At 45.2% G+C, this 22,441-nt stretch overlaps 1 protein-coding gene across 1 annotated transcript in view; it reads left to right on the forward strand.

Moving 5' to 3' along the window:
* LOC311100752 (arf-GAP with dual PH domain-containing protein 1-like) overlaps window positions 1-22,441 on the forward strand; it is a gene marked incomplete at both ends in the record, with an annotated part of 79,035 nt that overhangs the window by 34,236 nt on the left and 22,358 nt on the right. The window contains 5 exons of the mRNA XM_084141716.1: window positions 1,778-1,908; window positions 8,608-8,699; window positions 9,757-9,839; window positions 18,757-18,869; window positions 19,217-19,363. Of these exons, the coding sequence (XP_083997842.1) occupies window positions 1,778-1,908; window positions 8,608-8,699; window positions 9,757-9,839; window positions 18,757-18,869; window positions 19,217-19,363 (566 nt within the window). The remainder of the gene's footprint in view (window positions 1-1,777; window positions 1,909-8,607; window positions 8,700-9,756; window positions 9,840-18,756; window positions 18,870-19,216; window positions 19,364-22,441) is intronic.

Consider the following 22,441-nt stretch of genomic DNA (forward strand, 5'->3'; position numbering starts at 1 on the left):
CCCCCACTGTCTGTACTGTGACTCTGCTTTGCACAGAAACATGTGCAACCACACACCCCCACCCACACACACCCACACCCACCCACCCACCCCCACACACACACACACACACACACACACACACACACACTGGGGGAATCCAGCTTTCCTCCGCTCTTTGAGTCACACACCTAGTGACCCCACCTCAGGCTGTAGAAAGGAGGCCAGTTCTGATGGGGATTGTTTCCATAGAGATGGAGTCATTGTTTACGGACACGAGGCCACACCCTGATTACATGTTCTGGGCACTCAGAGCTCAAGGATATAGTGGAGAGAGGGGAGAAAGTCCACACAAAGCATGTCCCCCCAACCTCTCTCTCTCTCTCTCTTTCTTTTTTTTCCCCCTTCCAATTTCACGTTTCTCTCTTTGGTACTTGCCCCTGCACTTAAAAGGGGCTGTATCTCCATCTGAGCTTTCTCTGCATCCCAAGAGTACATGGAAATGCAAGAATAGACTCTATCCCTACCGCTTAGCTCTCATCTGACTCTCTTGAGTTGTACACTCTAACAGTGTGTGTGTTTGTGTGTGAGGAGCACAAGACTGCAGTGCCTTTGGGTTTGGAGGGTCTTTCCAGTGTGTGTGAATGTGGTTTGTTAGAACTGGGTGTCAGATCAAGATTAGCTGCAAAAACGGTGGTCCTGCCAGCTGTGCAAACTGCCTCTACACTTTATGGGAGGTTTCAATGGCTCAGGACCTATTAGACTGAGTAGAAACATTGAGCTGAAGCAAGCTAAAACGATATTAAAGTTTTTACCCTCAGTCCAAACACAAATTATGTACACACACAAACGCATGCATATGTGTGTATACACATAAGAGGTATCAACTGATTGGGCTACATTCACGGTGTCAAGAGTTCAAAAGCTTTCAATAAGCTCAATGCAATTCCTGGATGAATGCTCTCGTTATAGTCAATGCATAAGGTCATTCTGTCAGCCAATTTCTCTCTATAGCATGTGTGTGCGTGTGTGTGCGTGCATGGTGAGTGTGTGTGTGTGCAATGCATGTGTTAGTACAGTAGAGAGATAACATCTCTCATATCTTCAGGACACACATGCTTATAAGCATGAATAGTTCTTTGCTGTGTCCCAAAAAAGGCCAATTGCAGGACTATTCATGTTTGTGGCGGATACAATGTATTCCTTCCATAGCACAGTGCTTTCTGTCATGTGTTTGCCTGTCATAGCTCTGTATTTGTATTTGCTGTGTGACTGTGTGTGCGGGAGCGTGCGTACTTGCGTGCGTGTGTGTGATAGAGTCTAGCAATGGCCTGGAGGTCTGGTGAACAGTGCTCTAATACTCTCTGTGGATTTTGATCAGTGAATAAATATAGTATCTAAGCTCATTTCCTGTGCGAAGCCTAAATATGATTTCCCCAAATCCGATTCTGCAGCTCTGCTGTCCTTGGTCCACACACACAAACACACACACAAACACACTCTCTATCTCTTTCTCTCTCTCCCTCTCTCTCTACGCAGCTCTATCCAGTTATACTGTGTTTGCTTCATTTACTTCGCACCTATTACCGTTCAGAACTGCATTTGTCAGCACTTTTAGTATTTATAGTTTGGACCTTGAGCTCGTATCCCTTCTGTTGCGCCGCATTTATGACGCTATCTCTCCCCTTTGGTTCTTCTCTCCCCCCTCTCCCTCCATATCTCTCTATCCCCACTGTTCTCTCCCCCCTCACCTTCTCCCTCCCCTCCTTCCCCTCCCTCCTCCCCCCTCTCTCCTCAGAGCCAGACTGGGCGTCAGTGACTCTGGGTGTGTTTGTGTGCCAGGGCTGTTCCCTCCTCCACAGAGGCGTCCCCCACATCAGCAGGGTCAAGTCTGTCCAGCAGGAGACATGGGACGCCTCAGAGGTCGAGGTCAGTAACACCTGCCAGAGAGGGAAGCAGGAGAGCAAGATACTGGGACCCTGTACATTATAATGTGTTGCATTACATTGGTACAAGTACATTTATTACATGTCACAACCTGATTAAGTCTGCTCATGTTAGAACAAAAAACAGACCTTCAGTAAGTTCCAGTAGTGTGTCTGATAGTGATATGCGGATCAGCTGTTTGTTCACCCGCACCCACCAGCAATTGCTAATAACCCGTCCGCAACCACCTGACTATTTGTGATAAAGTGAAAATCTGAGGACTGTACCCATCCCTAACCCGCAAATATAGAAAATGCGCTGTACAGTTCCCTTTTTTCTCTTGAACATTTATTGAACAATTACGTTTTTCTTCAACATTAATTAATTAATTAATTGCATATTTAGGCTTATTGAACAGTATATAACGATGCGAGCTCTCTGCTGCTCTCTCATCACGTCGAACCACTGTTCTCCATTCCCATGCACGCCAAGTAACCTACAACATTTTTCATTTCTATAAACTGCTTTACTGCCGTTGCATTAAACCATTCATCTGTGCTATTACAGGTAACAGAAACTCAAGGACTATTCCATTTGTTTATAAAAGAATGTGCTTTATTTTACGAGTTTCATTCATTGTAATACCTGTTGGTTTGAGAGCTCTGTATTTCACGCAATTTGTCATTGCGTTGGTTAGTCCCGTTTGGAATTCATATTCGGACAATTATCCATTGTATTGGTTGACCAGTAACTGTAGCAATTATGGTGTATGTTTATTGTGGTGACGTCTGTCTATTTGATTTCCTTTTAGTGTCTATAACGATGGTCTATTTATGTATCCGCTTTAAGTGCGCATTGGTATGGTTTCGCTCCAATTGGGCCCTAAAGCTTAGGCTTACGCACTAATGCCAGATAAAATATTATGAAAAAAACAAAACAACTCAATGTAGCCTATAGATATGAATTGCACAAGATTTATACATTTATGGATTTGTATTGCATTGTTTTCTCTTTATTCAACCCGCCTGCCATTTACCCGCCCGCCCGCCCTTCATCCACACAATATTTCATGACTTTAAACCCCACCCCTCGGGACTGCGGGTTATGAGACAACCACCCGCGCATCACTAGTGTCTGACACATTGCCTTCTTTCGACTGGGAAGCCTAATCCCCACAGGGGCTTTTTCATCATTTCTAAATCCAATATAATGTTAACCCCAAGAGACCACACTGATAAGATGTGGGTAGTGAAAGCCTTCAGGGAGTGTTATTGACTGGGCATAGCACCACCTGGGGGATAGAAGGGAAAGAGGATTCTCAGACTAGTGAAGCTACAGTAAGACACGTTGATTGGAGTTGCTGATAATCCCTTGAGAGAAACATGAAGACAGCAAACAAGATGCTTGGAATGCAACTTAGTACTACTCTTAGTTTCCTTCCCCTAAGTATCAGTCTTTAAAAAATGCCTCTTGTCGGTGTTGTCAAGAATGATTTATATATACAGCTCTGGAAAAAAGTAAGAGACCACTGCAAAATTATCAGTTTCTCTGGTTTTACTATTTATAGGTATGTGTTTGGGTAAAAATACATGTGTTGTTTTATTCAATAAACTACTGACAACATTTCTCCCAAATTCCAAATATAAATATTGTCATTTAGAGCATTTATTTGCAGAAAATTACAATAATGCAAAGAAAATAAGTTCATGTTCGTTTTTAAACAACACAATAGTAATGTTTTAACTTAGGAAGAGTTCAGAAATCAATATTTGGTGGAATAACCCTGATTTTCAATCACAGCTTTCATGCGTCTTGGCATGCTCTCCACCAGTCTTTCACATTGATGTTGGGTGACTTTATGCCACTCCTGGCGCAAAAATTCAAGCAGCTCGGCTTTGTTTGATGGCTTGTGACCATCCATCTTCCTCTTGATCACATTCCAGAAGTTTTCAATGGGGTTCAGGTCTGGAGATTGGGCTGGCCATGACAGGGTCATGAACTGGTGGTCCTCCATCCACACCTTGATTGACCTGTCTGTGTGGCATGGTGCATTGTCCTGCTGGAAAAACCAATCCTCAGAGTTGGGGAACAATGTCCGAGCAAAAGGAAGCAAGTTTTCTTCCAGGACAACCTTGTACGTGGCTTGATTCATGCGTCCTTCACAAAGACAAATCTGCCCGATTCCAGCCTTGCTGAAGCACCCCCAGATCATCACTGATCCTCCACCAAATTTCACAGTGGGTGCGAGACACTGTGGCTTGTAGGCCTCTCCAGGTCTCCGTCTAACCATTAGACAACCAGGTGTTGGACAAAGCTGAAAATTGGACTCATCAGAGAAGATGACCTTACTCCAATCCTTATGGTCTTTTGCAAACCTCAGCCAGGCTCTTCTTTGCTTCTCATTGATGAAGGGCTTCTTTCTAGCTTTGCATGACTTCAGCCCTGCCCCTAGGAGCCTGTTTCGAACCGTCCTCGCCGTGCACTTCACCCCAGCTGCGGTTGTTGAGTGACATTCGAATTAGTTGGCAGTCATCCCGGTCAGTAGAGAGTCATTTTCGCCCTCTGCCGGTCTGTAGCTTTGTTGTCCCCAATGTCTGTTGCTTGACCTTATTCTTATGAACCGCCGTCTTTGAAATTTTAAGGAAGCAACCTGACGCTCACTGTATCCCTCTGCCAGTAAAGCCAGAATTTAACCCTTCTTTTCCTCACTCAAAACTTTCCTTTTCAACTCTTTTGGCATGGTCAATAGTTATTTTTTGATTAATATTACTTTTGAGGTACTATTAGCACTGTTTCTGCCATCCAGCTGGTCCTATTGCAAGAGGATAGTGATGACCATAGCAGTGGTTTTTATACTTTTCCTCGTTAAATAAGATTTGGTTCAGGTGATCACCTAATCAGTACCTAATTCAGTAGAATGAGGTGTGCCTGTGTTGGAATTCAACAGACACTGGAATGGAATGGCTGTCATACATGTAGAGATGCTGATTTAAGAAATATTTGCAGTGGTCTCTTAATTTTTTCCACAGCTGTATATACACTACCAGTCAAAAGTTTGGACACACCTACTCATTCAAGGGTTTTTCTTAATTTTTACTATTTTTTACATTGTAGAATAATAGTGAAGACATCAAAACTATGAAATAACACATATGGAATCATGTAGTAACCAAAAAAGTGTTAAACAAATCAAAATGTATTTTATATTTGAGATTCTTCAAATAGCCACCCTTTGCCTTGATGACAACTTTTCACACTCTTTGCATTCTCTCAACCAGCTTCAACTGGAATGCTTTACCAACAGTCTTGAAGGAGTTCCCATGTATGCTGAGCACTTGTTGGCTGCTTTTCCTTCACTCTGCCGTCCGACTCATCCCAAACCATCTCAATTGGGTTGAGGTCAGGGGATTGTGGAGGCCAGGTCATCTGATGCAGCACTCCATCACTCTCCTTCTTGGTAAAATAGCCCTTACACAGCCTGGAGGTGTGTTGGGTCATTGTCCTGTTGAAAAACAAATGATAGTCCCACTAAGCCCAAACCAGATGGGATGGCGTGTCACTGCAGAATGCTGTGGTAGCCATGCTGGTTAAGTGTGCCTTGAATTCTAAATAAATCACAGACAGTGTCACCAGCAAAGCACACCCACACCATAACACCTCCTCCTCCGTGCTTTTCGGTGGGAAAACACATGCGGAGATCATCCGTTCATCCACATCGCGTCTCACAAAGACACAGCGGTTGGAACCAAAAATCTCCAATTTGGACTCCAGACCAAAGGACAAATTTCCACCGGTCTAATGTCCATTGCTCGTGTTTCTTGGCCCAAGCAGGTCTCTTCTTATTATTGGTGTCCTTTAGTAGTGGTTTCTTTGCAGCAATTTGACCATGAAGGCCTGATTCACACAGTCCCCTCTGAACAGTTGATGTTGAGATGTGTCTGCGACTTGAACTCTGAAGCATTTATTTGGGCTGCAATTTCTGAGGCTGGTAACTCTAATGAACTTATCCTCTGCAGCAGAGGTAACTGTGGGTCTTCCATTCCTGTGGTGGTCCTCATGAGAGCCAGTTTCATCATAGCGCTTGATGGTTTTTGCGACTGCACTTGAAGAAACGTTCAAAGTTCTTGAAATGTTTCGTATTGACTGACCTTCATGTCTTAAAGTAATGATGGACTGTCGTTTCTCTTTGCTTATTTGAGCTGTTCTTGCCATAATATGGACTTCGTCTTATACCAAATAGGGCCATCTTCTGTATACCCCCCCACCTTGTCACAATACAACTGATTGGCTCAAACACATTAAGAAGGAAAGAAATTCCACAAATTAACTTTTAAGAAGGCACACCTGTTAATTGAAATGATTTCCAGGTGACTACCTCATGAAGCTGGTTGAGAGAATGCCAAGAGTGTGCAAAGCGGTCATCAAGGCAAAGGGTGGCTAATATATTTTGATTTGTTTAACACTTTTTTGGTTACTACATGATTCCATATGTGTTATTTCATAGTTTTGATGTCTTCACTATTATTCTACAATGTAGAAAACCCTTGAATGAATAGATGTGTCCAAACTTTTGACTGGTTCTGTATATACAGTGAGGGAAAAAAGTATTTGATCCCCTGCTGATTTTGTACATTTGCCAACTGACAAAGACATGATCAGTCTATAATTTTAATGGTAGGTTTATTTGAACAGTGAGAGACAGAATAACAACAAAAAAATCCAGAAAAACACATGTTAAAAATATTATAAATTGATTTGCATTTTAATGAGGGAAATAAGTATTTGACCCCTCTGCAAAACATGACTTAGTACTTGGTGGCAAAACCCTTGTTGGCAATCACAGAGGTCAGACCTTTCTTGCAGTTGGCCACCAGGTTTGCACACATCTCAGGAGGGATTTTGTCCCACTCCTCTTTGCAGATCTTCTCCAAGTCATTAAGGTTTCGAGGCTGCCGTTTGACAACTCGAACCTTCAGCTCCCTCCACAGATTTTCTATGGGATTAAGGTCTGGAGACTGGCTAGGCCACTCCAGGACCTTAATGTGCTTCTTCTTGAGCCACTCCTTTGTTGCCTTGGCCGTGTGTTTTGGGTCATTGTCATGCTGGAATACCCATCCACAACCCATTTTCAATGCCCTGGCTGAGTGAAGGAGGTTCTCACCCAAGATTTGACGGTACATGGCCCCGTCCATCGTCCCTTTGATGCGGTGAAGTTGTCCTGTCCCCTTAGCAGAAAAACACCCCCAAAGCATAATATTTCCACCTCCATGTTTGACGGTGGGGATGGTGTTCTTGGGGTCATAGGCAGCATTCCTCCTCCAAACACGGCGAGTTGAGTTGATGCCAAAGAGCCCGATTTTGGTCTCATCTGACCACAACACTTTCACCCAGTTCTCCTCTGAATCATTCAGATGTTCATTGGCAAACTTCAGACGGGCCTGTATATGTGCTTTCTTGAGTAGGGGGACCTTGCGGGCGCTGCAGGATTTCAGTTCTTCACCTTGTAGTGTGTTACCAATTGTTTTCTTGGTGACTATGGTCCCAGCTGCCTTGAGATCATCCTCCCGTGTAGTTCTGGGCTGATTCCTCACCGTTCTCATGATCATTGCAACTCCACGAGGTGAGATCTTGCATGGTGCCCCAGGCCGAGGGAGATTGACAGTTCTTTTGTGTTTCTTCCATTTGCGAATAATCGCACCAACTGTTGTCACCTTCTCACCAAGCTGCTTGGCGATGGTCTTGTAGCCCATTCCAGCCTTGTGTAGGTCTACAATCTTGTCCCTGACATCCTTGGAGAGCTCTTTGGTCTTGGCCATGGTGGAGAGTTTGGAATCTGATTGATTGATTGCTTCTGTGGACAGGTGTCTTTTATACAGGTAACAAACTGAGATTAGGAGCACTCCCTTTAAGAGTGTGCTCCTAATCTCAGCTCGTTACCTGTATAAAAGACACCTGGGAGCCAGAAATCTTTCTGATTGAGAGGGGGTCAAATACTTATTTCCCTCATTAAAATGCAAATCAATTTCTAACATTTTTTACATGCTTTTTTCTGAATTTTGTTGTTGTTATTCTGTCTCTCACTGTTCAAATAAATCTACCATTAAAATGATAGACTGATAATTTCTTTGTCAGTGGGCAAACGTACAAAATCAGCAGGGGATCAAATACTTTTTTCCCTCACTGTACATGCTATATGACTGATGGAGGGGCGTAGTGTTGAAGCCACCGTACCTCCATCTTGGCACTCCCCCACCAATTATTTTGGAAGCTATAGAAATGCATTTATTAATGACTACTTTCGTTTTTGCCACATGTATTCTATTACAGACACCTTAATGCATACTTTTAAATTATACTATGTGAGCAAAATAAATTTAAAAAAAATACATAAAAACATTTTCCTTAATGTATAATTTTTTGAGATTACTAATATTACTGTCCCCACTACAACAAAAAATACTTAAATACATCTAATTTTGTCCTTGAAACATTTAATTGAAATACTGTAGAATTCCATTCATTCTTATGGAAGACTGCTCCTACTGGGGAGTGACAAAATGGCCGATCGGTGGCTTCAAAGCCTCTCAATGGCCAATACATAGCATCAGCAATCCAGGGTTTATATACGTAATTGGTTTCATTCAATGCATTAATTGATTTGAATTAAAACCGAGAAATCTTTATTGTTCCATCTGTCCTCAGCTAATGGCTGCTATGGGTAATGAAGCAGCCAAAGCCAAGTACGAACAGAAGGTTCCAGCATTCTACTACAGACCCAAACACACAGACTGCAAGTAAGTCACCCACATCACTGAGTTATAATGATGTAATAGCAACGTTTGGTCGATTAGTATGTAGACAGATAGTGGTATACAAAGACATCACTGCTGTGTCAAGTGCTGTTACTGTAAAACGTTTAATGTTTCACACCAGCACTGAAATGTAACACGCTGCAGTACTTCTTCTTCCTTTGTGTTTGTGTGTGTGTGTGCATGTGTGTGTGTCTGTGTGTTTGGTTGTTGGTGTATGTGTGTGCGAGTGTGTGTGTATGTGCATGCGTTTGCCTGTGAAAGAAAAAGAGAGAGAGCGAGCGAGCGAGAGAGAGAGAGACAGAGAGAGAAAGAGATTAAGCAAAAGTGTGAAGTGTGACTAGTACAATGACAGCAGCGAGTTATGCCTCTTGAAAAACAGTGTGTTGTCTTTGTGTTTGTGCCATTACTCTTCTCTGTGGGTGCCAATAATGACCCAATAAGCATATTACATGTGAGAGAGGGAATATTGAGAGGCAGATTTGGTTCTGTGTCAATTGAATGGATTACTTTAATCTGATTAATCTGATGTTTGTGGGTTCAGAAAAGCTGCTAAATACTGTCTGACCATACTGACATGATTATAAGAGACATGAAAGAATGATAGGAACATCTCAAATATATGTTTTTAAACTGTATGTAGGTCTATCAGAGAGAGAGAGAGAGAGGAGAGAGGCTGTTGTCATGGTGATGTTCACGCCTCTACACACACAACCAAAAATAGATCTTCTATTATTAATCTGTTTACTCATACTAATCAATCTCTTTATCCTGGAGTAAAGGATTAAAGGTGTAAAGGAGTGTGTGTGTGTGTGTGTGTGTGTGTGTGTGTGTGTGTGTGTGTATGTGTGTGTGTGTGTGTGTGTGTGTGGGCAATGAAGATGAAAGGAGAATCTGTCACAGCGAGATAAGTAGAAATGTGGCCTGTGTCCCAAACTCCCAGCTTGTTAGGTCATCATCCATTCACATAACAGCATGGCACCTGTGCTATAGAGAAAGGTGAGAGAAGGTGAAACCCATCCATTGCTTCATTGTTCTCCAGGCTGCTGCGGGAGCAGTGGATCCGAGCCAGGTACGAGAGGAACGAGTTTGAGTTCATCGAGAAACAGGAGCCGTACTCTGCAGGTGAGCTGGCACACATACACATAATCCTAACCTTAACCCCAAACCCCAAATATTAAATCTAACCCTAAAATCTAACCCTAACTCCTAACCCTAACCCTAACCCTAAACCTAACCCCTAACCCTAATTCTAACCCTAACCCTAAACCTAACCCCTAACCCTAATTCTAACCCTAACCCTAAACCTAACCCCTGAGCCTAAAATAGCCTTTTTTGTTGTGGGGACCAGCAAAATGTCCCCCCACACAGAATTTTCCTTGTTTTACTATCCTTGTGATGACTTCTGGTCTTGACAAGGATAGTAAAATCAAAAACACACATACTCCTTTCCTTTCACCTTCATTGCCCGCACACACACACACACACACACACACACACACACCCACACACACACACACACAAGCTTTGCCTATGCAAAGCAATGGATGCAGAGCTATGCAAAATCAAACCAACAAATAGTCCTTCTCTGAAAACGAAATAAATCCTTTCCCAAGCATCATCAAGTCAGATAATTTTTTTAACCATTGCACTCAACAGTGTCCGCAGAAATGCTTTTTGTGAACTATGAATTCAAGAAAGGATGAGATTGAGACATAGGATGAAAGCAGAGTGAATATGTCTGGCCTTGAATTCTTCCTTGGTGGTTGTTTGTGTTCTTACTAAGCTGAGACAGACAGTATTCACCCCCCTTGGCATTTTTCCTATTTTGTTGCCTTACAACCTGGAATTAAAATGGATTTTTGGGGGATTTGTATCATTTGATTTACACAACATGCCTACCACTTTGAAGATGCAAAATATATTTTTTGGTGAAACAAACTTGAGCCCCCCCCCAACAAAGTCAATACTTTGTAGATCCACCTTTTGCAGCAATTACAGCTGCAAGTCTCTTGGGGTATGTCTCAAACTTGAGCCCCCCCCAACAAAGTCAAACTTTGTAGATCCACCTTTTGCAGCAATTACAGCTGCAAGTCTCTTGGGGTATGTCTCTATAAGCTTGGCACATCTAGCCACTGGGATTTTTGCCCATTCTTCAAGGCAAAACTGCTCCAGCTCCTTCAAGTTGGATGGGTTCCGCTGGTGTACAGCAATCTTTAAGTCATACCACAGATTCTCAATTGGATTGAGGTCTGGGCTTTGACTAGGCCATTCCAAGACATTTAAATGTTTCCCCTTAAACCACTCGAGTGTTGCTTTAGCTGTATGCTTAGGGTCATTGTCCTGCTGGAAGGTGAACCACCATCCCAGTCTCAAATCTCTGGAAGACTGAAACAGGTTTCCCTCAAGAATTTCCCTGTATTTAGCGCCATACATCATTCCTTCAATTCTGACCAGTTTCCCAGTCCCTGCTGATGAAAAACATCACCACAGCATGATGCTGCCACCACCATGCTTCACTGTGGGGATGGTGTTTTCGGGTGATGAGAGGTGTTGGGTTTGCGCCAGACATAGCGTTTTCCTTGATGGCCAAAAAGCTCAATTTTAGTCTCATCTGACCAGAGTACCTTCTTCCATATGTTTGGGGAGTCTCCCACATGCCTTTTGGCGAACACCAAACGTGTTTGCGTATTTTTTTCTTTAAGCAATGGCTTTTTTCTGTCTACTCTTCCGTAAAGCCCAGCTCTGTGGAGTGTACGGCTTAAAGTGGTCCTATGGTCAGATACTTCAATCTCCGCTGTGGAGCTTTGTAGCTCCTTCAGGGTTATCTTTGGTCTCTTTGTTGCCTCTCTGATTAATGCCCTCCTTGCCTGGTCCGTGAGTTTTGGTGGGTGACCCTCTCTTGGCAGGTTTGTTGTGGTGCCCCTTGCTTAGTGGTGTTGCAGACTCTGGGGCCTTTCAGAACAGGTGTATATATACTGAGATCATGTGACAGATCATGTGACACTTAGATTGCACACAGGTGGACTTTATTTAACTAATTATGTGACTTCTGAAGGTAATTGGTTGCACCAGATCTTATTTAGGGGCTTCATAGCAAAGGGGTTATTTTTTTCATTTAACTTCACCAATTTCGACAATTTTGTGTATGTCCATTACATGAAATCCAAATATAAATGCAACAAAATAGGAAAAATGCCAAAGGGGATGAATACTTTTGCAAGGCACTGTAAGTGTTAATGTTAGTGAATGACTCATGCTCTTATTTCATTGCATGAAAGCACACTCGCTCTTATTGGAGCCAGACTGGACTCTCATTGATTAAAGATGACCTCATCTGTTTACTATGAGATTCAACTTCCTCCTTGGGCACACACACACACTAGTGATACGCGGGTTGACTCATAACCCGCAGTCCCTGCGGTTATATCCGCAGGGTGGGCAGGTTTAGGGTCATGCAATAGTGTGTGGAAGAAGAGCGGATGGGTAAAGAGAAAACAATGCAATAAAAATCCACAAATGTAGAATTCTTGTGCAATTCATATCTATAGGCTACATTGAGGTTTTTCTTTCATAATTTTTTATCTGGCATTAGTGTGTAAGCTTGAACTGTATGCGCACAAAATACATGCCGTTTTTTGTTTCAGCAAAATATTACTAGGCTACTCTGTTAAGATATCACGGGATCCGGCAGTCTAACTTAGGAGGGTTTAAGCACCAGAGAACAACCAGAAATAAAGTAAGGTGCAGAATTAAGGTTTTATTTACAAGTGCTGTCCAGTGAAATTACTGCTGGAGAATATTTACAATAGCAGTCCTCCTGATAACGGTAAAGAACGGGCTTATATACCCACAATACCCCGGCGCACCCAATTGGAGCGAAACCATACCAATGCGCACTTAAACCGGATACATGGATAGATCATCATTATAGGTACTAAAAGGAAATCAAATAGACAGACGTCACCACAATAAACATACACCATAATTGCTACAGTTACTGGTTAAGCAATACAATGGATAATTGTCAGAATATAGCATGAATCCCAAACGGGACTAACCAATGCAATGACAGATTGCGTGAAATACAGAGGTGTGTCGCATCTGCATGCACAAGCATGCACACACACACGTCCCACACACACACGCACACACTCACACACAAACACACGTTTGTTTTACTATCTTTTTTTTTTTAAGGGGTAGATCAGCTTTAATATTGCAAATAGATTGTAACTTCCATCAATGTAATTGTCTGCATCACTTCCAATCCCCCATATGTTTTTTCTCTCTCGCAAATATATATATATATATATATATATATATATATATATATATATATATATATATATATATATATATATATATATATATATATATATATATATATATATATACTGTACATACATACACATACACTACCGTTAACCCCAAACCCCTAAAACTAAAGCTAACCCTTACCCATATCTCTAATTCTAACCCTAAACCTAACCCCTGACCCTAAAATAGTATTTTTCCTTGTGTGGACCGGCGAAATGTCCCCACTTGTTTTACTATCCTTGTGAGGACTTCTGGTCTCTACAAGGATAGTAAAATCTAAAACACACACACTCCTTTCCTTTCACCTTAATTGCACGCACGCACGCAACACACACACACACACACACACACACACACACACACACACACACACACACACACACACAGCTGTATGTCTGGCTGCATTGGGCAGGAGATTTGTATTTGTTTATATCTATTTGCATCACATAATATTTGCATTATCTATACATTTGCATCAGCTGTACCCAAGGCTAAAAGGAATAGATCCATAGTTCCTACCCTCATCCATACATATGTCGCCTCTCTAACCTCTTCAGGGCCCTGTATGTTCTGTTAGCTTTATCCTTCTGCAGAGCAGGGAGGGTGGTGGTAAACTAGCCTCCCCAGTGCTTGATGGCGGTATTGATTCTGTATGCAGAGAAAAGGGAGGAGGTGGAGGAGAGGGGGTTGTTATTGATCGATGAGGTAATGCAAGGTGAATTAATCACGTCTGACTGGGAAAAAGAGAGACGCCAACCTCTGTCACCAGGGGTTGGAGAGATGAGAGGGAGGAGAAAACAGGGGACAGAGGAGGAAGGAGAGACGTTGGGGGTATGAAACTTGAGGGGTGCTGGATGGGAAGATTGAAAATAGGGATTAGTAGTATGTCATGCATTGATAGAGTAAACAGTACCTTCGGAAAGTATTCAGACCCCTCTACTTTTTCCACATTTTGTTAGGTTACAGACTTATTCTAAAATTGATTAAATAGTTTTTTCCCCCTCATCAATCTACACACAATACCCCATAATGACAAAGCAAAAACTGTTTTTTAGTAATTTTTGCTAAATAATAAAACGGTAATATCACATTTACATAAGTATTCAGACTCTTTACTCAGTACTTTGTTGAAGCAGCTTTGGCAGCGATTACAGCCTCAAGTATTTTTGTGTATGACGCTGCAAGCTTGGCACACCTGTATTTAGGAAGTTTCTCCCATCTCTGCAGATCCTTTCAAGCTCGGTCAGGTTGGATGGGGAGCGTTGCTGCACAGCTATTTTCAGGTCTCTCCAGAGATGTTCGATCGGGTTCAAGTCCAGGCTCTGGCTCGGCCACTCAAGGACATTCAGAGACTTGTCCCGAAGCCACTCCTGCGATGTCTTGGCTGTGTGCTTAGGGTTGTTGTCCTGTTGGAAGGTGAACCTTCGCCCCAGTCTGAGGTCCTGAGCACTCTGGAGCAGGTTTTCATCAAGGATCTCTCAGTACTTTGCTCCGTTCATCTTTGCCTCGTCTCCCAGTCCCTGCCGCTGAAAAACATCCCAACAGCATGATGCTGCCACCACCATGCTTCACCATAGGGATGGTGTCAGGTTTCCTCCAGACATGACGCATGGCATTCAGGCCAAAGAGTTCAATGTTGGTTTCTTCAGACCAGAGAATCTTGTTTCTCATGGTCTGAGAGTCTTTAGGTGCCTTTTGGCAAACTCCAAGCGGGCTGTCATGTGCCTTTTTCTGAGGAGTGGCTTCCGTCTGGTCACTCTACCATAAAGGCCTGATTGGTGGAGTGCTGCAGAGATGGTTGTCCTTCTGGAAGGTTCTCCCATCTCCACAGAGGAAATCTAGAGCTCTGTCAGAGTGACCATCAGGTTCTTTGTCACCTCCCTGACCAAGACCTTCTCCCCCGATTGCTCAGTTTGGCCGGGCGGCCAGCACTAAGAAGAGTCTTGGTGGTTCCAAACTTCTTTCATTTAAGATTGATGGAGGCCATTGTGTTCTTGGGGACCTTCAATGCTCTAGACATTTTTTGGTACCCTTCTCCAGATCTGTGCCTCGACACAATCCTGTCTCGGAGCTCTACGGACAATTCCTTCGACCTCATGCCTTGGTTTTTGCTCTGACATGCACTGTCAACTGTGGGACTTAATATAGACAGGTGTGTGCCTTTCCAAATCATGTCCAATCAATTGAATTTTCCCCAGGTGGACTCCAATCAAGTTGTAGAAACATCTCAAGGATGATCAATGGAAACAGTATGCACCTGAGCTCAATTTCGAGTCTCATAGCAAAGGGTAAAAAAAATAAACAACATGTTTTCGCTTTGTCATTATGGGGTATTGTGTGTAGATTGTTGAGGATGTTTAAAAAAAATCCATTTTAGAATAAGGCTGTAACGTAACAAAATGTGGAAAAAGTTAAGGGGTCTGAATACTTTCCGAAGGCACTGTATGTGAATATGTATGAGACAGGGAGGGGAGATAGATAGATAGATAGATAGATAGATAGATAGATAGATAGATAGATAGATAGATAGATAGATAGATAGATAGATTGTCACACCCTGGCTCTGGGGACTCTATATGTTGAGCCAGGGTGTGTAGATTCTATGTATTCTAGTTCTGTGTTGTAGGTCTATGTGTTCTATTTCTATGTTGGCCAGTGTGGTTCTCAATCAGAGGCAACGAGTGTCAGCTGTGGCTGGTTGTCTCTGATTGGGAACCATATTTAAACAGTCTGTTTTCCATTCGTGTTTGTGGGATCTTGTTCCGTTTTTGGTTTGTTGCCGTGTCGGTTGTGTTATACCGAGGACGTCATGTTTTCGTTTTGTTGTTTTGTTCGTGCATTCATTAAATAAATAATATGTTTGCAACTAACGCTGCGCATTGGTCTACTCTCTACGACGATCGTGACAGAAGATCCCACCATACCAGGACCAAGCAGCAGATCTTGGACGGGCAGGGGTCCTGGACCTGGGAGGAAATCCAGGCCGGGATGGATCGCCGTCCATGGAGGGAGACGGTAGAGGCGCGACGTAGAGAGGAGCAACGGCGTAAACAGAGTCGTCGTCGGTCGGACGAGAGGCAACCCCAAAAAATGTTTAGGGGGGGGGCACACGGCATGGGCGACTGGGCAGCAGGAGGCTGCCACAGGGCGATTGGGGAGATTTGGAGAGGAGGCCACCGGGTTTGGGGGGCCAGAAGGCAGGTTGGCGGAGCCTGGATGGAGAGCAGAGCCAACTCCCCGTACTCAGGCATGGCAGCATGGGACTGGGCAGGTTCCGCGGTATGCGGAGCTGCGTACTGTGCCACGAGTGGTCCGGCATAGTCCGGTACGTCCTGTGCGAGCACCCCGCACGTGTCGTGCGAAGGTGGGCATGCAGCCAGGACGGAGTGTGCCGGCTCAGCGCTCGTGGTCTCCAGTGCCTCTCCTCAGTCCCGTATATCCTGCGCCAGTGTCACGTGCTGTTATGCCAGTACGGGTACACAGCCCTGTACGTCCTGTGCAGATGCCTCACACAGAGTGTGTGAAGGTAGGCATTCAGCCAGGACGGGTTGTGGCCGCTCTTCACTCTAGGCCTCCTATCCGTGTCCACAGCCCGGCCCGGCCTGTTCCTGCCCCTCGCACCAAGCCTACGGTGCGTGTCGCCAGCCCGGCCCGGCCTGTTCCTGCTCCACGCACCAAGCCTACGGTGCGCGTCGCCAGCCCGGCCCGGCCTGTTCCTGCTACTCGCACCAAGCCTACGGTGCGCGTCGCCAGCCCAGCCCGGCCCGGCCTGTTCCTGCTCCCCGCACCAAGCCTACGGTGCGCGTCGCCAGCCCGGCCCGGCCTGTTCCTGCCACTCGCACCAAGCCTACGGTGCGCGTCGCCAGCCCGGCCCGGCCTGTTCCTGCCACTCGCACCAAGCCTACGGTGCGCGTCGCCAGCCCGGCCTGTTCCTGCCACTCGCACCAAGCCTACGGTGCGCGTCGCCAGCCCAGCCCGGCCCGGCCTGTTCCTGCTCCCCGCACCAAGCCTACGGTGCGCGTCGCCAGCCCGGCACGGCCTGTTCCTGCCACTCGCACCAAGCCTACGGTGCGCGTCGCCAGCCCGGCCCGGCCTGTTCCTGCCACTCGCACCAAGCCTACGGTGCGCGTCGCCAGCCCGGCCTGTTCCTGCCACTCACACCAAGCCTACGGTGCGCGTCGCCAGCCCGGCCCGGCCTGTTCCTGCCACTCGCACCAAGCCTACGGTGCGCGTCGCCAGCCCGGCCCGGCCTGTTCCTGCCACTCGCACCAAGCCAGGGGTGCGAGTCGTCAGCCCGGCCCGGCCTGTTCCTGCCACTCGTACCAAGCCAGGGGTGCGAGTCGTCAGCCCGGTAAGGCCCGTTGCTGCTCCACGCACCAAACCAGGGGTGCGCATCGTCAGCCCGGTCCGGCCCGTTCCTGCTCCACGCACCAAGCCAAGGGTGCGCATCGTCAGTCCGGTCCGGTCCGTTCCTGCTCCACGCACCAAGCCAGGGGTGTGTGTCGTCAGTCCGGTCCGGCCCGTTCCTGCTCCACGCACCAAGCCAGGGGTGTGCGTCGTCAGTCCGGCACAACCCGTGCCTGGGTCACCGGTGCCTGGTCAGGTACCGGTCAGCTGCTCCACACCGGAGCTGAAGCAATCCGCTCCTACGATGTCCAGTCCAGCTCCAGCCAGCAGGGCCAGACCGGACCAGGGGCGCTACGGGGGGAGTATTGAAGGGTGGTGGTCAAGCCCGGAGCCGGAACCGCCTCCGAGGAGGAATGCCCACCCAGCCCTCCCCTGGTTTGTCTATGTTGAGGCGCGGTCGCAGTCCGCGCCTTTGGGGGGGGGTACTGTCACACCCTGGCTCTGGGGACTCTATATGTTGAGCCAGGGTGTGTAGATTCTATGTATTCTAGTTCTGTGTTGTAGGTCTATGTGTTCTATTTCTATGTTGGCCAGTGTGGTTCTCAATCAGAGGCAACGAGTGTCAGCTGTGGCTGGTTGTCTCTGATTGGGAACCATATTTAAACAGTCTGTTTTCCATTCGTGTTTGTGGGATCTTGTTCCGTTTTTGGTTTGTTGCCGTGTCGGTTGTGTTATACCGAGGAAGTCACGTTTTCGTTTTGTTGTTTTGTTCGTGCATTCATTAAATAAATAATATGTTTGCAACTAACGCTGCGCATTAGTCTACTCTCTACGACGATCGTGACATAGATAGATAGATAGATAGATAGATAGATAGATAGATAGATAGATACAGTGAACAGAGATTTGTGGGAGGGAGGAGAAAGGAAAATAGTAAAGTAAAGAGAGAAAGATTGCGGGGTAGAGGGGAGAAAGAGAGAGAGAGAATTTGAGAGAGTAAGAGAGAGATGAAGAGAGTGTGTAGCCTGTAATGAATTACACACAGTGCTCTGCACTGCCACTTAATGAATCCACTTCATGTCTGTAAGAGGTCCAGAAATAGACTGGAAGGACTTATTGATGAAGACAGAAATAGAGTGTTGTGTCATTTAACATGTAAAAGGATGTACTTTACCATCAGTGAGGTTATTTTGTCTTCCTGTCATCTTTTCTCTGACTTCCTCTCTCGTGTACTCTCTTTCACCTAAAGCCCCTCTCTCTGTCTCTTCATCCCTCTCTTTCTGTCTCTCTTTCTCTCTCCCTTCATATGCTTTGGTATTTCTTGATTACACCAGATAGTTATTTCAGTTTGTCTGGTGTGTTTCTATCTACCCAGGGTACAGAGAGGGGTTTCTATGGAAACGGGGGCGGGACAACGGTCAGTTCTTCAGCCGGAAATTCATCCTGTCAGAACGAGAGGGGGCGCTCAAGTATTTCAACAAGCAGGACGTAAGGCTGGAGTCAACACGTATTCACATCTACACATATACACATGCTCTCACACATAAATACAAAGCATGTTCCTGAGAAATGTAATCTCCAGCTAACTTATGCTACTAGCTTTCAAGTTAATCATCTCAAGTTAATCATCTCTTTCAAGTTAATCATGAATACTTTTATAGCAGGCTATGTAGACTGTATGTGTCCACAAGGAAACTAAAACAAATACCTCAACAGACTTAATCTCCTTACCTATCTGTTTGTGTTTGCTGTAAACATACAGTATGTATTATTCTATGTAACAATTTATACATATACTGTATTTATGTACCGTACAGTTTGTGTATCTCCCACAGGCACGGGACCCCAAGGCGGTGATGAAGATCGAGACTCTCAATGCCACATTCCAGCCGGCTAAGATAGGCAACCCCTACGGCCTGCAGATCACCTACCTGAGAGACAACAGCACCAGGAACATCTTTGTCTACCACAACGACTCTAAGGTGAGGCATTATGGGTGACTGTGACAAAATGGACTCTGTGGCTCTGTATCCTGGTCCCAGATCTGTTTATACTGGTATAGCCAACTCCTATTGTATCATGTGTAAATGCACCAAATTCTTAGAGATATGATGTATGATGAATCATCATTTCAATGGTACACCTAATATGGCCGCTGTTCCGCATATCAAGGAACACTGATTTAGTCTGTTCAACTAAATCTGATTCTACCATTTGAGTCTCTACACTCTTAGAAAAAGGGGTTCCAAAAAGGTTATTCGGCTTTCCCCATAGGAGAACCCTTTTTGCTTCCAGGTAGAACTCTTTTGGGTTCCATGTAAAACCCTCTGGGGAAAGGATTCTACAAGGAACCTAATATGATTCTACTGGGAACCAAAAGGGTTCTACATGGAACCAAAATGGGTTCTTCAAAGGGTTCTCCTATGGGGACAGCCGAAGAACCCTTTTAGGTTCTAGATAGCACCATTTTTTCTAAGAGTGTACGTCTCTAATAGATATGGGTTGTTTTGGATAACTGAGTGAGAGTGGAAATAAACTTGTCTAGATGTCTATTTCAGCAGTAGACATGTTCTTCACTGTGACAGCAGTACTCGTCATCCTGCCATGTAATCTGGTCAGTGGAGCTGGCTAGAGGAATGTGGAGGGGGTTGTAATCAAATCAAATCAAATCAAATTGTATTTGTCACATGCGCCGAATACAACAGGTGTAGACCTTACAGTGAAATGCTTACTTACAAGCCCTTAACCAACAATGCAGTTTTAAGAAAGAATACCAAATAAAATCACTCAAAAAAATACAATATCAAATAATACGAAATAAAAGTAACAAATCATTAAAGAGCAGCAGTAAAAATAACAATAGCGAAGCTATATACAGGGGGTACCGGTACCGAGTCAATGTGCGGGGGCACCGGTTAGTCGAGGTAATTGAGGTAATGAACTCAGCAAAAAAAGAAACTTCCTCTCACTGTCAACTGCGTTTATTTTCAGCAAACTTAACATGTGTAAATATTTGTATGAACATAACAAGATTCAACAACTGAGACATAAACTGAACAAGTTCCACAGACATGTGACTAACATAAATTGAATAATGTGTCCCTGAACAAAGGAGGAATCAAAATCAAAAGTAACAGTCAGTATCTGGTGTGGCCACCAGCTGCATTAAGTACTGCAGTGCATCTCCTCCTCATGGACTGCACCAGATTTGCCAGTTCTTGCTGTGAGATGTTACCCCACTCTTCCACCAAGGCACCTGCAAGTTCACAGACATTTCTGGGGGGAATGGCCCTAGCCCTCACCCTCCAATCCAACAGGTCCCAGACATACTCAATGGGATTGTGATCCAGGCTCTTCGCTGGCCATGGCAGAACACTGACATTCCTGTCTTGCAGGAAATCACGCACAGAACTAGCAGTATGGCTGGTGGCATTGTCATGCTGGAGGGTCATGTCAGTATGAGCATGCAGGAAGGGTACCACATGAGGGAGGAGGATGTCTTCCCTGTAACGCACAGCGTTGAGATTGCCTGCAATGACAACAAGCTCAGTCCGATGATGCTGTGACACACCGCCCCAGACCATGACGGACCCTCCACCTCCAAATTGATACCGTACTGGCCTCGGTGTAATGCTCATTCCTTCGACGATAAACCCGAATCCAACCATCACCCCTGGTGAGACAAAACCGCAACCCGTCATTGAAGAGCACTTTTTGCCAGTCCTGTCTGTCCAGCGACGGTGGGTTTGTGCCCATAGGCGACGTTGTTGCCGGTGATGTCTGGTGAGGACCTGCCTTACAACAGGCCTACAAGCCCTCAGTCCAGCTTCTCTCAGCCTATTGCGGACAGTCTGAGCACTGATGGAGGGATTGTGCGTTCCTGGTGTAACTCGGGCAGTTGTTGTTGCCATCCTGTACCTGTCCCGCAGGTGTGATGTTCGGATGTACTAATCCTGTGCAGGTGTTGTTACACGTGGTCTGCCACTGCGAGGACGATCAGCTGTCCGTCCTGTCTCCCTGTAGCGCTGTTTTAGGCGACTCACAGTACAGACATTGCAATTTATTGCCCTGGCCACATCTGCAGTCCTCATGCCTCCTTGCAACATGCCTAAGGCACGTTCACGCAGATGAGCAGGGACCCTGGGCATCTTTCTTTTGGTGTTTTTCATAGTCAGTAGAAGGCCTCTTTAGTGTCCTAGGTTTTCATAACTGTGACCTTAATTGCCTACTGTCTGTATGCTGTTAGTGTCTTAACGACCGTTCCACAGGTGCATGTTCATTAATTGTTTATGGTTCATTGAACAAGCATGGAAAACAGTGTTTAAACCCTTTACAATGGAGATCTGTGAAGTTATTTGGATTTTTACGAATTATCTTTGAAAGACAGGGTCCTGAAAAAGGGATGTTTCTTTTTTTGCTGAGTTTATGTACATGTAGGTAGAGTTATTAAAGTGACTATGCATAGATAATAAACAGAGAGTAGCAACAGCGTAAAGGGGGGGGGGGGGGGGGCAATGCAAATAGTCTGGGTAGCCATTTGATTAGATGTTCAGGAGTCTTATGGCTTGGGGGTAGAAGCTGTTTAGAAGCCTCTTGGACCTAGACTTGGCGCTACGGTACCACTTACCGTGTGGTAGCAGAGAGAACAGTCTATGACTAGGGTGGCTGGAGTCTTTGACAATCTATACCACCTGGTATAGAGGTCTTGGATGGCAGGAAGCTTGGCCCCAGTGATGTACTGGGCCGTACACACTACCCTCTGTAGTGCCTTGCAGTCGGAGGCCGAGCAGTTGCCATACCAGGCAGTGATGCAACCAGTCAGTATGCTCTCGATGGTGCAGCTGCCAAGTCTTTTCAGTCTCCTTAGGGGGAATAGGTTTTGTCGTGCCCTCTTCACGACTGTCTTGGTGTGCTTGGACCATGTTAGTTTGTTGGTGATGTGGACACCAAGGAACTTGAAGCTCTCAACCTGCTCCACTACAGCCCGTCAATGAGAATAGGGGTGTGCTTGGTCCTCTTATTTTTCCTGTAATCCACAATCATCTCCTTTGTCTTGATCA

The sequence above is a fragment of the Coregonus lavaretus genome (assembly GCF_964263955.1).
Source record: "Coregonus lavaretus genome assembly, chromosome: 25".
Classification (NCBI taxonomy): domain Eukaryota; kingdom Metazoa; phylum Chordata; class Actinopteri; order Salmoniformes; family Salmonidae; genus Coregonus; species Coregonus lavaretus.